The 12,816-nt window shown below is 45.5% G+C and overlaps 1 protein-coding gene across 1 annotated transcript in view; it reads right to left on the bottom strand.

The window, feature by feature from the left end:
- The window catches only part of Frem3 (FRAS1 related extracellular matrix 3), a 48,200-nt gene that overhangs the window by 10,611 nt on the left and 24,773 nt on the right, over positions 1–12,816 (bottom strand). The window contains 3 exon segments of the mRNA XM_051169059.1: positions 4,337–4,462; positions 4,674–4,904; positions 9,678–9,824. Of these exon segments, the coding sequence (XP_051025016.1) occupies positions 4,337–4,462; positions 4,674–4,904; positions 9,678–9,824 (504 nt within the window).

Raw genomic sequence — 12,816 nt, 5'->3', positions numbered from 1 at the left:
GAGAGTTGGGCATATCTTATTCTGTCAATTCTTCTCTGACTCTTCACCTTTTCTGCCCCTCAATTAAACATCACTTTCAAACATGGGCGCTTCTTTCTACAAACTAACTTCTTCGTTTGGGAATAAAGGCATGTACCACCACACCTGGACCTAAATTTTTCTTTTACTGATACTTGCTCTATACCACGCTGGCTTTGAACTCAGATCTGTTTGCCTCTGTCTCCTGGATTAAAGACATATTTGCATTCCAGCAGGATCACACAGACCTAGATGATCTTTGGATGTGATCTCTTGGCCGAACAGCCATGTTCTGAATTAACATTCTACTATGGTTTTGTTTTTGTTTGTTTTGGTTTTTTGACACAGGGTTTGTGTGTGTGTGTGTGTGTGTGTGTGTGTGTGTGTGTAGAGCCTTGGCTGTCCTGGAACTCATAATATAGACCAGGCTGGCCTTGAACTCAGAGATCTGAGTGCTAGGATTAAAGGTGTGTACCACTGCCCCATGAAGTCTTCCTTCTTTGCCAGCTGATTTCAGGAGCATGCACTCAGTTCCAAAGGGCCCAGTGTGCCTATGAAAGATCACATGAGCCTTAACTGAGGAAGTGTTTGGTGGCCGGGGGGTGTAACAAATGCACCCCTTAAATGTGAACCCTTAGATGTATTCTTCTGGTGTGATGGCTAAATGTTTGCTGTCAACTTGACTACCTCTGGGATGAACTATAATACAGAAATGGAAGGCACACCTGTGATCTGGACCTTGAGGCGGGAAGGCACACCTCCAACACCTTTTGCTGAAAACCCATAGAAGGATAATGGAAGGATGGTTTTTTTTTTTTTTTTTTTTTCTTTGCCTGCTTGCCTTTGCCTTGCTAGCATACCCATTCCTTCACTGGCCTTGGAGCTTACTTCTTCAGGATTCCCGCACATACAGAAGACCAGCTGAGACACCCAGCCTTAGAGAATGGAGAAATGACTATATTTCTGAACTTTCCACTCACTGCCAGCCATTGTTGGATTAGTCGAACTGTAGCCTGTAAGTCATCCCAATAAATTCTATATATATGTATATGTGGCAAATAGATAGATAGATGAACACTTCTGGTGTCCCTGACATGCTGCATCCATAATCAGAGGGCCTCCCAGAATTCAGTGCAGTGAGGTCATACCTGGAGCAGTTTGGTAGAGCACATGTAATGCTGAGCTAGAAGGGTGTCTGCCAATCCTCCCTCCCCCTGGAAATGAACTGGGAATCAGAGAGTACTGCTTTGTGAGCCAGCTGGCAGAGGTGGTGAAGGTGGGAGTTGCCTCCCCGGGAGCGTGGAGGACCAAACTCAAATTGAGCTTTTCACAAAACTCCCCTGTAGAACGTGACTTCCTATTAGGTCTCCACATCTGAAAAACGTTTTCAGAAAACTCCATACCTGGTGGTCACATAGCACAGAAAGCCTGGTGTGTGACCCTGGACTCTAGACAAACATTTACTTTCCTGCCTGTGGTTAAAACAAGGAAACAGATAACAAGGTCACATTTCTCCCTAGAGCATGCGTACATGGTATATGTGAAAGCACCCAACCCTTGTGTGTTGGGGGGGATGGTCTGGTGTATTTTAATGCTAATTACTGCTTACTGTCTCTATGCTTTACCTTTTGCTTAATAAAAAGCCATCCCACCTGGGCAGGGCAGGAGTTGGTGGGGCTAAGAGAGAGAGAGAGGAATCCTGGGAAGAAGAAGGACCACCACCAGGAGAAAGAAGGAGAAAGGCCTAACGTGAAGAGAGGAAGGCCGCCATGTCTTAGCTGGAGAAGAAGCACATGGCCGGCAGCGTGGATGGAGAATCCAGCCCAGATGAAGAACATGAGCAAGTATTTGGGATTATGGATGGGAGTGACTTGATAGAAGTTATTAGAAGCAGATGGCATGGGATTGAGACAGGGATCCCATGCCTGCCCCACTATGAGAGGTAGTTTAGAGGATTGATATCTGCCCTGCCCCAGGTTAACTAAGGCTATCTTAAAATATAACAAGTGTCTGTGTCTTCATTGATTGCTAGCCGGGCCTACAGATAATACATGTAATTTTAAAAACAATACTTGTGTATGAGAGAGAGAATTTTTAATTAGCATTAAAGCAACCAGAACAGCAGAGCTTTCTAACTCATAAGCCGAAATAGTTGAGAGTGCAGGTTGGCAGATACGCTAGCCCAAGGCCCCAGATGATAAGTCACAAAGAATGCGGAGCTAGGAGACAAAGGCCTATTGAGTGCTCCAGGGACCGGCTGGCCGTAAAAGATAGGGAGGATACACAAGGACAAATTCCTGAGAGAAACAGGTACCAGACATGGTCAAGTGAGTAATGAGCCAAGACCCCTCATCCGATCTTATGGTGTTTGCTTAATCCCCCCTTGAGGCCTGCACACAATGTTCCAGGTTTGAGTTTAACCAGATGTGTCGTTAGCTCAGATAAACATCTACCCTCGGGTTCCGAGAAAAACAGGGACCAAGGACTGTTCCTGTGTGGTTAAGTCTGACCTTACCCCAGATCTGCCTATGCAATTTGCTGATGTTCAAATGTTTGAAACAACCAATTGTGTGTGGCCGCGCCAAAACTTCCCGCTCCTCCCAACCCTTGTCCATATAAACCCCAAGCCCCTGGGCTTCTGGGTAGACCCCTCTGTCTCCTGCGTGAGATACGTGTTGACCCGGAGCTCCGCCAATAAACTGCCTCGTGTTTACAGCAAGACGGTCGTTTGTGTGTTTTTGGGTGCGTGCCATCCCGAGGCTTAAGTGAGGGTCTCCCTTTGGGGGTCTTTCATGTAATTGTGGGAACTGTCAAATCTCTCACATGGAAGGCCACTGTAGCCTTTCATCTCGCTCTGCCCCCACATGGACTTCAACATCTCAGAGGTTGAAATTTCAAGGTAGACATTTCAGCCTTTTAAAAAGTTTAAAATAAACATTTATCAATTAACAATGAATAAAATCAGCAGGGGTTGCAGGAGCAGTTGAGTGGTTGGATGGAGGGGAGACACATCTTATTAATAAAGCACAAATACTGACTGGGACTCTGGGTAAGTGACACAGGCCATTGGCTTTATATTATGATTGGGGATGACTCTCCAGGTTGCTTCAGCAAAGGGTTTCCATTTGCCTCCCACTGTCGCCCTCTGATGTTCGGTTGTGATCCGTTCACTTGGCTGGATTTAGAATCATCACGGAAACAAATCAGATTTCGAACAGGTTTCTCGAAGCGGAAAGACCTATATGGGTGCGCGCTGCCATTCCGTGGGTTAAGGTCCTAGATGCCACAAAAAGGAGACGAAGCGAGTGCCAGCCGTAGACACACACACACACACACACACACACACACACACACGGGCGTGAAACCCTCATATGTAAATAAGTACCTCCCGGTAACTCCCAGAACACTGGGTACCAGTGAGCCCAGCTTTCATACTTTTTACCTCCTCTTCTCACTTAGGAAGAATCAGAGAAACCCAAATGTGCTCTCCTAACCAGTCACACAGGGCACCCCATTTCTCACGCCAACTTCAGCTTCCCCACACCATCAGCCTCGACTTAGGCCACGCCCAACACCTTCAGCTTCTCCCCACTACGTCGTTGGGTCGCGTTCCTGTTCTTCTCCCGGCCTTTGAGTCTCCGCCAAAGGCACGAGGCAGGCTTCCTTGCTGAAGCCAGAACCGAACAAGACCTTTTTCTTATTCCCACCCGGGTGGTATTTTTTAGTTCCTCATTCTGTTTGTTGTACAAGTCTAATCCGTTCCAGAGCATGTACCTAAGGGGCAGGATGCAGGACAGGGGCATTTTCTCCCTGTATATATATATTTGGAGAAACCAGAAAGAACGGGGCCACATGCAGAGGTGTGAGAACTCCAGATCTCAAAGCTGGAGTTACTTATAGTTCTAAGACTGGAAGGAAGAAGAGAGACAGAGAGGCTTAGACTATCCTACAGTGTTGCTCTGAAGCCACGCAGACCAGCGGAGGCAGGAATGCCTTCCTTATACTCCCCGTTAGTTCACAGAAACTGCGTCATCTGAGGGTCTCACTGGATTCTCACAAAACAGTGCCGCGTGGAGAGCAGGCGTTCTTGTTCCAGTGTTGAGTTACATTTATCTCCGCTTGATGGTGACTAGCTAGCTGGGAGCACTCAGAGCACTGGAGCAGAGAGAAACTGCAACCCACGGGCCATGGCTGAGCCTGGTGCGCGATGTCCTGCCCTCTGCCTTCCCCTACACCCACCACTCCCAGCATCGCCCCAACCAAACTCTCACAGCGCTATTGCCACATGCATGCAAAGGGCCCCCATGGAGTCTCAGACCTGGATGCGTGGAACAGATGACCGTGAGCTCCTGGCTGGTGTCTCCAGTCCGCCTTACAGGAATCAGAAACTCCCCAACGGCTTCTGCGAGTTTGTATTCCGCCTCAGGAATGTACACTGTTGATTCTAGAAAAGACGGAAGAAGACACTTCAGCGGGTCTTAAACTGGCCCCTGCCACTTTAACACACCCGTGCAGAAGTGTGCAGCCATTGGCCCCTACATTTCCAACATGATTAACTTGATCAAGTATGAGAAGGGTGTCAAGATTTATTATTAAGAAAAAGACAGGAGAACTGGGTTTAGGAACCCACCCTCATTAAACTGTGCATGACATACCGTCTTCAGGATCCACAATTTCAACGGTTGCCGTCTCTGGAAACTCCAGTGCAGCCAGGTCAGGATCCAATAGGATGATTTGGAAAGTTTCTGAGGCCTCATACTTCTTGTCGGGTAGAAGTCCCACCTTCCACCTGGCTGTAGACTGGCCGGGATTGAACTGGATCCGTTCAGGAGTCTTTCCTTTAAAATCCTTGTTTTCTTCTGCAGTTTCCTCTTTGGTTCCAATGCCTAAATAAAAGCCATACAACTCAACATAAACCTGAGGGGTCTGAAGGAATATTTTCCCCTTCACAGTGGTTTCTATTGTTGGTAAAAATAGATAACGTGGATGCTGCTTCATTTTAATGTCCTGGAAAGATATTTGTGAACATTGTTCCCAGCTGTGAAATAGTTCCAGAGGAAAGCAGGAAGGAAGGAAGGGCAGTGGCGCAGCTGCTAAGTATGTACCAGGCTTTGAGTTCCTCTGCAAAGATGACAATGCTGTGCCGGGAAGCATGAAGGAGAGATGACAGAAGAAGAACAGCCATTAACGGATTTGTTTCAGTGTATCTTAACCCATGACCCCGGACTGGTCAAATGCTGGGAATTAGAAGATGAGTGAGGAAGACTTCCAGCCTTAGAAAACTCACTGTTTAACAGAACACAGTAGCTCAGGAGCTCTGTGGAGGCTTGGACTGCTGCTCATTGATAAGTGCAGGGGACACAGCATGGTACACAAGATGTCTTCAACAAATATCACTGAGAGACTATATTATGACTATTCAGACTTCTGCTATCTTTGAATGAATATCTATCTATTTTTCTATCTATCTATCTATCTATCTATCTATCTATCTATCTATCTATCTATCCATCCAATGTATCTCTCTCTCTTTATAATTTTGAAACAGTGTCTCACATAGTCCAGACTGGCTTCCAACTCTCTATGCAGCTGAGTATGAGTTCGAACTTCTGACCCTCTTGTGTCCGCCTCCCAAGTACTGGGATTAAAGACATGTGCCACCATGCCCGGCATTTGTTTGATTCTTAATTCAACACTCTGATCAAGTTTAATGAAGCAGAAACAACTATGCTTACCACTGTAGGTCTCATTGAAGGCTTATGCTAAATGGGATGTTTTCATCCACCCCACCCCACCCCTGGCCAGGGCTCATGGAACTATTCAGAAGAGGAGGTAGAAAGATCATAAGAGCCAGAGGGGATGGACGACGCTAAGAAAACAGTGTCTTCCAGTCATAATAGGACTGATGTACAAAGGAACTCACAGACATGGTGCCAGCATGCACAGGGCCTGCACAGGGTCAAACCAGGTGGGGTCCCAGCTCTGAGATGGGGAAGTGGACACCAGATTCCATCTGTACCAAGCAACTATCTCCAATTGACAACTGACAACAAAGGAAACATTAGTTTTCTTTAATGGAGTTTCATTAGGTTTTACAAACCACACTTAAGTGTAGGCCCCACGTACAGCAACAGGTCCTCAACTCTAAATATGCTCAATGTTTTTTGTTTGTTTGTTTGTTTGGTTGGTTGGTTTTGGCCTCATATTGCTTTATTGGAGTACTTTTTGTATTATTGGTTTTTCACTTATAATTATGGTTCCCGATTTTGTATTTTTATGTGTGTGTATATCTTGTACTTTCTCCCCCCCTCTCTGCAACAGAATCTCTCTGCATAGCTCTAGCTGTCCTGGAACTCACTGTGTAGACCAGGCTGGCCTCAAACTCACAGAGGCCTGCTTACTCCCGCCTCTCCCATGTGTTTCCTCCCCTCTTCCTCCCCTCTTCCTCCTGTCTTCCTCCCCACTTCCCCCCTCTTCCCCCCTCTTCGTCCTCTCTTCCTCCCCTCTTCCTCCTCTCTTCCTCCCCTCTTTCTCTTTTCTTCCTCCCCTCTTCTTCCTCTCCCGCCTCCTCCTCCTTCATTGTTTAAGTAAATCCTGATGTGTTGGTTTGTTTGCCTGTTTGTTTCCTAAAGAGAGGAAGAGGGCATGGTAGGGTGGGTGTGGAGGTGGGAAAGAGGAGTTCCGGGCCGGAAATCTGTGACCAGAATATATTGTGTAAATTTGGTCAATAAAAAAATAAAATTGTACCAGGTGTGGTGGCGCACGCCTTTAATCCCAGCACTCGGGAGGCAGAGGCAGGTGGATCACTGTGAGTTCGAGGCCAGCCTGGACTACAAAAGTGAGTCCAGGACATCCAAGGCTACACAGAGAAACCCTGTCTCAGAATAAATAAACAAATAAATAAATAAAATTGTATATTCAATTAAAATTTCAGCTATATAGTTGTTTGAACATATAAAATAAAATATAATACTATAATTCTTGTAGATGATACCAGGCATGGTTTAAAAAAAAAATGAGATTAATAGTTGCTTGTATAATTCTGCTGCCTCGTCCTCAAATAATTGGAAACGTTATGGAAGATAACTGTGGTGGTTTGATTAGAAATGGCCCCATAGACTCAGGCGTTTGAATGCTTGGCCCAGAGGGTGTGACACTATTAGGAAGTGTGACCTTGTTGGAGGACGTGTGTCTCTGTGGAGGCGGGCTCTGAGGTCTCATCAGTGTGGCACGCATTCTTCCTTGTGCTGCTTGCAAATCTGGATGGATAACTCTCAGCTCCTTCTCTGGCGCTATATCTGCCTGCAAAGTACAATGCTTTCCACCATGATGTTAATGGACTAAACCTCTGAACTGTAAGCCAGCCCCAATCAAATGTCTTCCTTTATAAGAGTTACATGGGGATTGAGAGATGGGTGGGCTGGAGAGATGGCTCAGAGGCTAAGAGCGCAGCCTGCTCTTTCAAAGGTCCTGAGTTCAATTCCCAGGAGCCACATGAGGGTTCATAATCATCTATAATGAAATCTGGTGCCCTCTTCTGGTGTACATGCCAGCAAAATACTCTCTATATATATGATAAATAAATAAATCTTTAAAAAAGAAGAAGAAGAAGAAGAGTTGCCATGGTCATGGCATCTCTTTACAGCAATAAAACCCTAAGAAAATAACCCTCAGCTTTATAACATGAAAATCGTTTCTTGGGTGGAAGAGCTGGTTCTGTCTTCTACACCAGTGAAGGAAAGACTGAACTCGGGGAGATGGCTCAGTGGGTGAAGAGCCTGCAGAAAAGCATGAAGACTTATGTCCGGGTCCACAGCACCTGTGGGAAAGCAGGTACTGTGTGTGTTTGTTACCCCAGTGCTGAAGGTGGGGAGGCTGATGACGATGCATCCCCAAAACTTGCTGCTCAGCCAGTCTAGATGAGTTGGTAAATGCCAGGTTGAGTGAGAGAGACCCCTTCAAAAGATAAAGTGCCCATGGATGGTGGAAGATCCCTGGTGTCATGCTCTGGCCTCCACATGCATGTGCACCCATATACACACATGCCTGACCCATACACATGCCTCTCTCTCTCTCTCTCTCTCTCTCTCACACACACACACACACACACACAGCTGCATTCATATAATTTGGAGTGACTGGTCAATATTAAGGACCATGGCCTTGGCCACATGTGGGAAGTAGAGACTGCGAGGAGGGTGAGCCATCTCTTCAGCTGAGGTTTGGAAGAAGATGGTGCTTGCTCAGCACTTATGGAGGCTATCACTGTTCTGTCACACAGATTAAAGTGCAACCACTACTACCCTCAAGGAGGTTTCTGTGTATGGGGACATATACAGATGAACAGTGGTTTCAACTCTGTTTGCTAAGGCCATGGGGTGATGATGATGATGATGATGATGATGATGATGATGATGATGATGATAATAATAATAATAATAATAATAATTTGAGTACCGTTCTGACTCCCTGCCATGTGCCAGTTAGCAACCCATGTTGAGGTGGATCAGGCACACATTAGGAAGCTTGGGTTCTGTGGAATACTCATGGAGGAGCCAGAGCAGGAACAGGGAGCTGGACTTGCTGCTTTTGTTTCTTTCTCCTTCTAGAACGGTTGGTCTGTTGCCAGACCTGCTCTGGGGTGCTATGTGGAGCCAAGAGAACTTCCAGGAGCAGCAGAGTAGGCATGTGTGAGGTTCCTTTCAAGCAGCAGCCAGAGGCGGCTATTACAGTCAGGTTAGGGTTCCTGTGAGAGTGGAGGCAGCAGTCTGCTGGGGGAGACAGTAACACACAAGCCTCTTGTGTGAGGCAGTGGTTGGCAAGCACTGGAAGGCTGCTGGTTTAGGTGCAAGGGGAGGCCTCCTGGGGATCTGTCATGCACATGAGTGTTCTACACAGATAGAGCCTTAAAGATGAGGTAGGGGAACTCTTCCTAGCATATTAATTCAAACTCATAAGGAGACCTTGGGCTACGAATTGCAGAAGCCAAGTCCCTCTGAAAGAAAGGAGGCCATTTCAGCTGAAGTTCTTGGCAGCAATCTCAACCATAGCCACTTCCTCCTTTGAAACCACGTCCTCCTCTGGAGCCACCTCCTCCTCTGGAGCCACCTCCTCTTAAGTGGAGTCTCACCTGTCTGGGAGGCTCCCAATGTTCATTTATAAAGTGAACAGCAACTACAACAACAAAGGCTGAGTGTAGTGGCTCAGACTTTTAATCCTAGCGTTTGGAGGCAGAGGCAAGCAGATCTCCATGCCTTTGAGGTCAGCCTGGTCTACATAGTCAGTTCTGAGATAGCCAGGGCTACATAGTGAGATCCTGTCTCGAAACTTCCCTCCACAAATAAACAAATAAATAAATAAATAAATAAAGTGCCCTGTTTGTTTCTTCAAGAGAACATAAATAAAAGGCCAAAATGAAGGTTCTGGTAGCTAACAGTGCTGTGAAAACATGGTGAGCTCTTAGAACAATTAATAAGTATTAATGAAAATAATTGGATCCTCTATGCAGGCCCTACCTGTGTGTTTATGCCAAAGAGCTATGTTTGATGGCATTGCCATCAGACCAGGTACTGACTTTCCTTCAGTCTGTTCTTGTGACTACAAAGTCCATAGTTCACGTTTCCCACCATTTTGCTGACAACCAATCCCAAGCTACTTACTAATGAAGGATGTGCTTCCAAGGTATCCCCTGCGTGTGAGGGTCACTTCAAAGAATGGGGAGTCTTCCTCCACAATGTAGTATTCTTTTTCCAAAGAAATCCAAGCCCAGTTTAGATGGAAAGGTTGATTTGTTAGCCTGTTTCCTCCTGTAATTGATAGAGATAAAGAAGACATGAGCAGAAATGATGAAAAGAATATATATATATATACACACACACATATATATACATATATATGTATATATATGTATATATATATATATTAGAGAAAATTTATTTTCCTTAACATCATAAAGGCTTAGAGGCAGAATACGACAAATTGTTGGGCACAAATTAGATAGTCAATACACATCAGTTATTTTCTTTTTCTTTTTCTTTTTTTTTTTTTTTTAAGATTTATTTATTTATTTATTATTTATACAGTGTTCTGCCTGCATGTGTGCCTGCACCTCAGGAGAGGACACCAGATCTCATTGTAGATGGTTGTGAGCCACCATATGGTTGCTGGGAATTGAACTCAGGACCGTTGGAAAAGCAGTCAGTGCTCCAGCCCCTCGTCAGTTATTTTCATCATGGTTTTTATCTATTTGTCTGTATGAGTGTGTGTGTGTGTGTGTCCGTGTGTGTGTGTGTGTGTGTGTGTGTGTGTGTGTATGTGTGTGTCTGTGTCTCTGTGTGTGTGTGTGTTTGGGTATGTGCATGTCGGTGGAGGTGCTAATGGATGCCAGAAAAAGGCATCAAAGCACCTGGAGCCAGAGCTCCAGTAGCATGAGCTTCTTAACTTTTGTCCGAATTTCAAAGCAGCACAGACTTGATTTACACCAGGCCGTCTACTCCTGGATAATATTTCTTTTTACTAATAACTGGAAAATTTATATTTTAACATTTCTGCCAGCCATAGAAAAGCCTCTGCTTTTATCACAACATCTCAACTCAGAAGCGGCTTCTTGGGCTGTTGCATATTCTTTTTCAGTTCACTTACGTCTTTCTTCCCAGTAGCCAAGACAAGCATTGTTATTTATTACACTATAATGTTAGCTTGAGGAAGATAAGTAAATGGTGTGAAAGCGTTGCTGCTGCCTCAGGCCTGAGTTAGTCAGTCTCTGTGGCCCGACCTCTAAGGCTTCAAGCACACGGCTGTTGTTGGGCTGCCTGTCAATTTCTCCTTAGAGAAATGAGAACTGTAAGCAGTGTGCACTAAAAACCCTTGTGTGTCCAGGCACCTAGGCGATGTTTGCCCTCGAGCGTTAGGAGGAAGAGGTAGATGATGCTGAGGGGCGACGCTCAACTCTAGGGGTTTTGAGGCTGCTGTCACTAACGTCGCTACATAATGCCGACCTCAGAAACAAGAGAAGCAAATATTGAACACTTTGCCAGGGCTTCAGTGTAAGGATGTGTGCCGCAAGTACATGCAATGAGGCATTGTGAAGACATAAAAACTAGTCAAGAAAAATAAAAAACCCTAAGCTGGCCGGGTGTGGTGGCAGCCACCTTTAATCCCAGCACTTGGGAGACAGAGGTAGGTAGATCTCTGTGAGTTCAAGGTCAACCTGGTCTACAAAGCGAGTCCAGGACAGCCAAGGCTACACAGAGAAAACCCTCTCTCCAAAAACCAACAAAACAAAACAACAACAAAAAAACTCTAAGCTGTAAGAGAGAGGGTAAGAGAGCCATCTGTCTTCCCCTCCCCCCCACCTCCCACCCCCGTACCGAAGCCACAGGAGAAGCTACTTCTGTCTCCTTTGGAGATGTGGGTGTGGGTGTGGCAGGGAGAGAGGCCTTTGCTGTGCCGGGTGGAGGTGTCAAGGCTTCTTGCTCGATTCCAGTAACAAAGAGGCGGCATCTGGTGTGTTCCTTTTGCAAGTGTCTTCAAACTGTCTTGATATATTTGCCTCTCTATTTGGGGAGTTGTGGGGAGCCATGCCAAATTCCGCCATGTCAGAAATCCTGTGCTTAGAGGCTGGGCGTGGTGGCGCATGCCTTTGATCCCAGCACTTGGGAGGCAGAGGCAGGCGGATCGCTGTGAGTTCGAGGCCAGCCTGGTCTACAAAGTGAGTCTAGGACAGTCAAGGTTACACAGAGAAACCCTGTCTCAAAAACCAAAACCAAAACCAAAACAAAACAAAAAACCCAGAAAGTACAAATAGAAACAGAATTTATTTAAGGGGAGCTGGAGAAATGGCTCAGTGGTTAAGACCACCACCTGCTTTTCCAAAGGTCCTGAGTTCAATTCCTACCAACCACACCTCCATTCACGACCATCTGTAATGTGATGGGATTCCATCTTCTGGCCTGTGGGTGTTCATGCAGGCAGAACACTGTATAATAATATAACATGATAATATATAAATGATAATAATAAATAAATGTTAAAAAAGAAAAAAAAATCCTGTGCTTAGGCTGCATGCTGTGACCTTCGAGTTGCTGACCTTTGCCTCACAAGGTCTTGTGTTCTAGGCTATCTTGGACTATTTACCTTTGAAAGAAATAGGGAAGTCCCAACTTGGAACCACCCAGAAGTTCAAGGAAGTTCTTACAGGGAACTACTCAGAGAACTAGGAAGTTCTACAGGGAGCGATTCAGGATATTATATTCTTGCCTGGGGGCTAGGGTGAGTGGGATTAGAATAGATCCTATTGACCTTGCTCTCTCTATATTCTCACTAGTCGGCATTAAAGTGAGTCTTGATCAGAAATTTCTAGACTTGACTCATTATTTCTCTCGTCTCTGTACCCTACTTTCAATCCCCACTCCCTCTTTCAGGTGAACCCTGATTCGATTTGTCCCGCGGTCCGGGACACATCAGGGAATAAAAACACAACAGGTGCTGCTGTGCACAATACATGTGCCCTTTGCCCCAGTGGAAACAGCCCAGAGAGATCACAGGTTTTCTTAGATTATTTAGCATGGCTCAGGAGAGGCATCAATTGCTTTGAACAGAAAATAAAAGCACCTGAAAAAGTCTCAAAACCATCTTAGAGGATTAAATTAAAAAAGAATTCAAGAGTGTGTTAACAGTTTTCAATATATAGAAGAGCAGAAATGCATGATTTCCTGATCATGTGGGGCCATCCTGGTCGGTTGAGGTTGTCAACTCTACTAGATTGGAGAAAAGTTTAGGTGTTTGCTAAAGCACACT

This window comes from Acomys russatus, chromosome 26, assembly GCF_903995435.1.
Source record: "Acomys russatus chromosome 26, mAcoRus1.1, whole genome shotgun sequence".
NCBI classification, from domain to species: Eukaryota; Metazoa; Chordata; class Mammalia; order Rodentia; family Muridae; genus Acomys; species Acomys russatus.
This window is presented reverse-complemented; position numbering and strand designations above follow the sequence as displayed.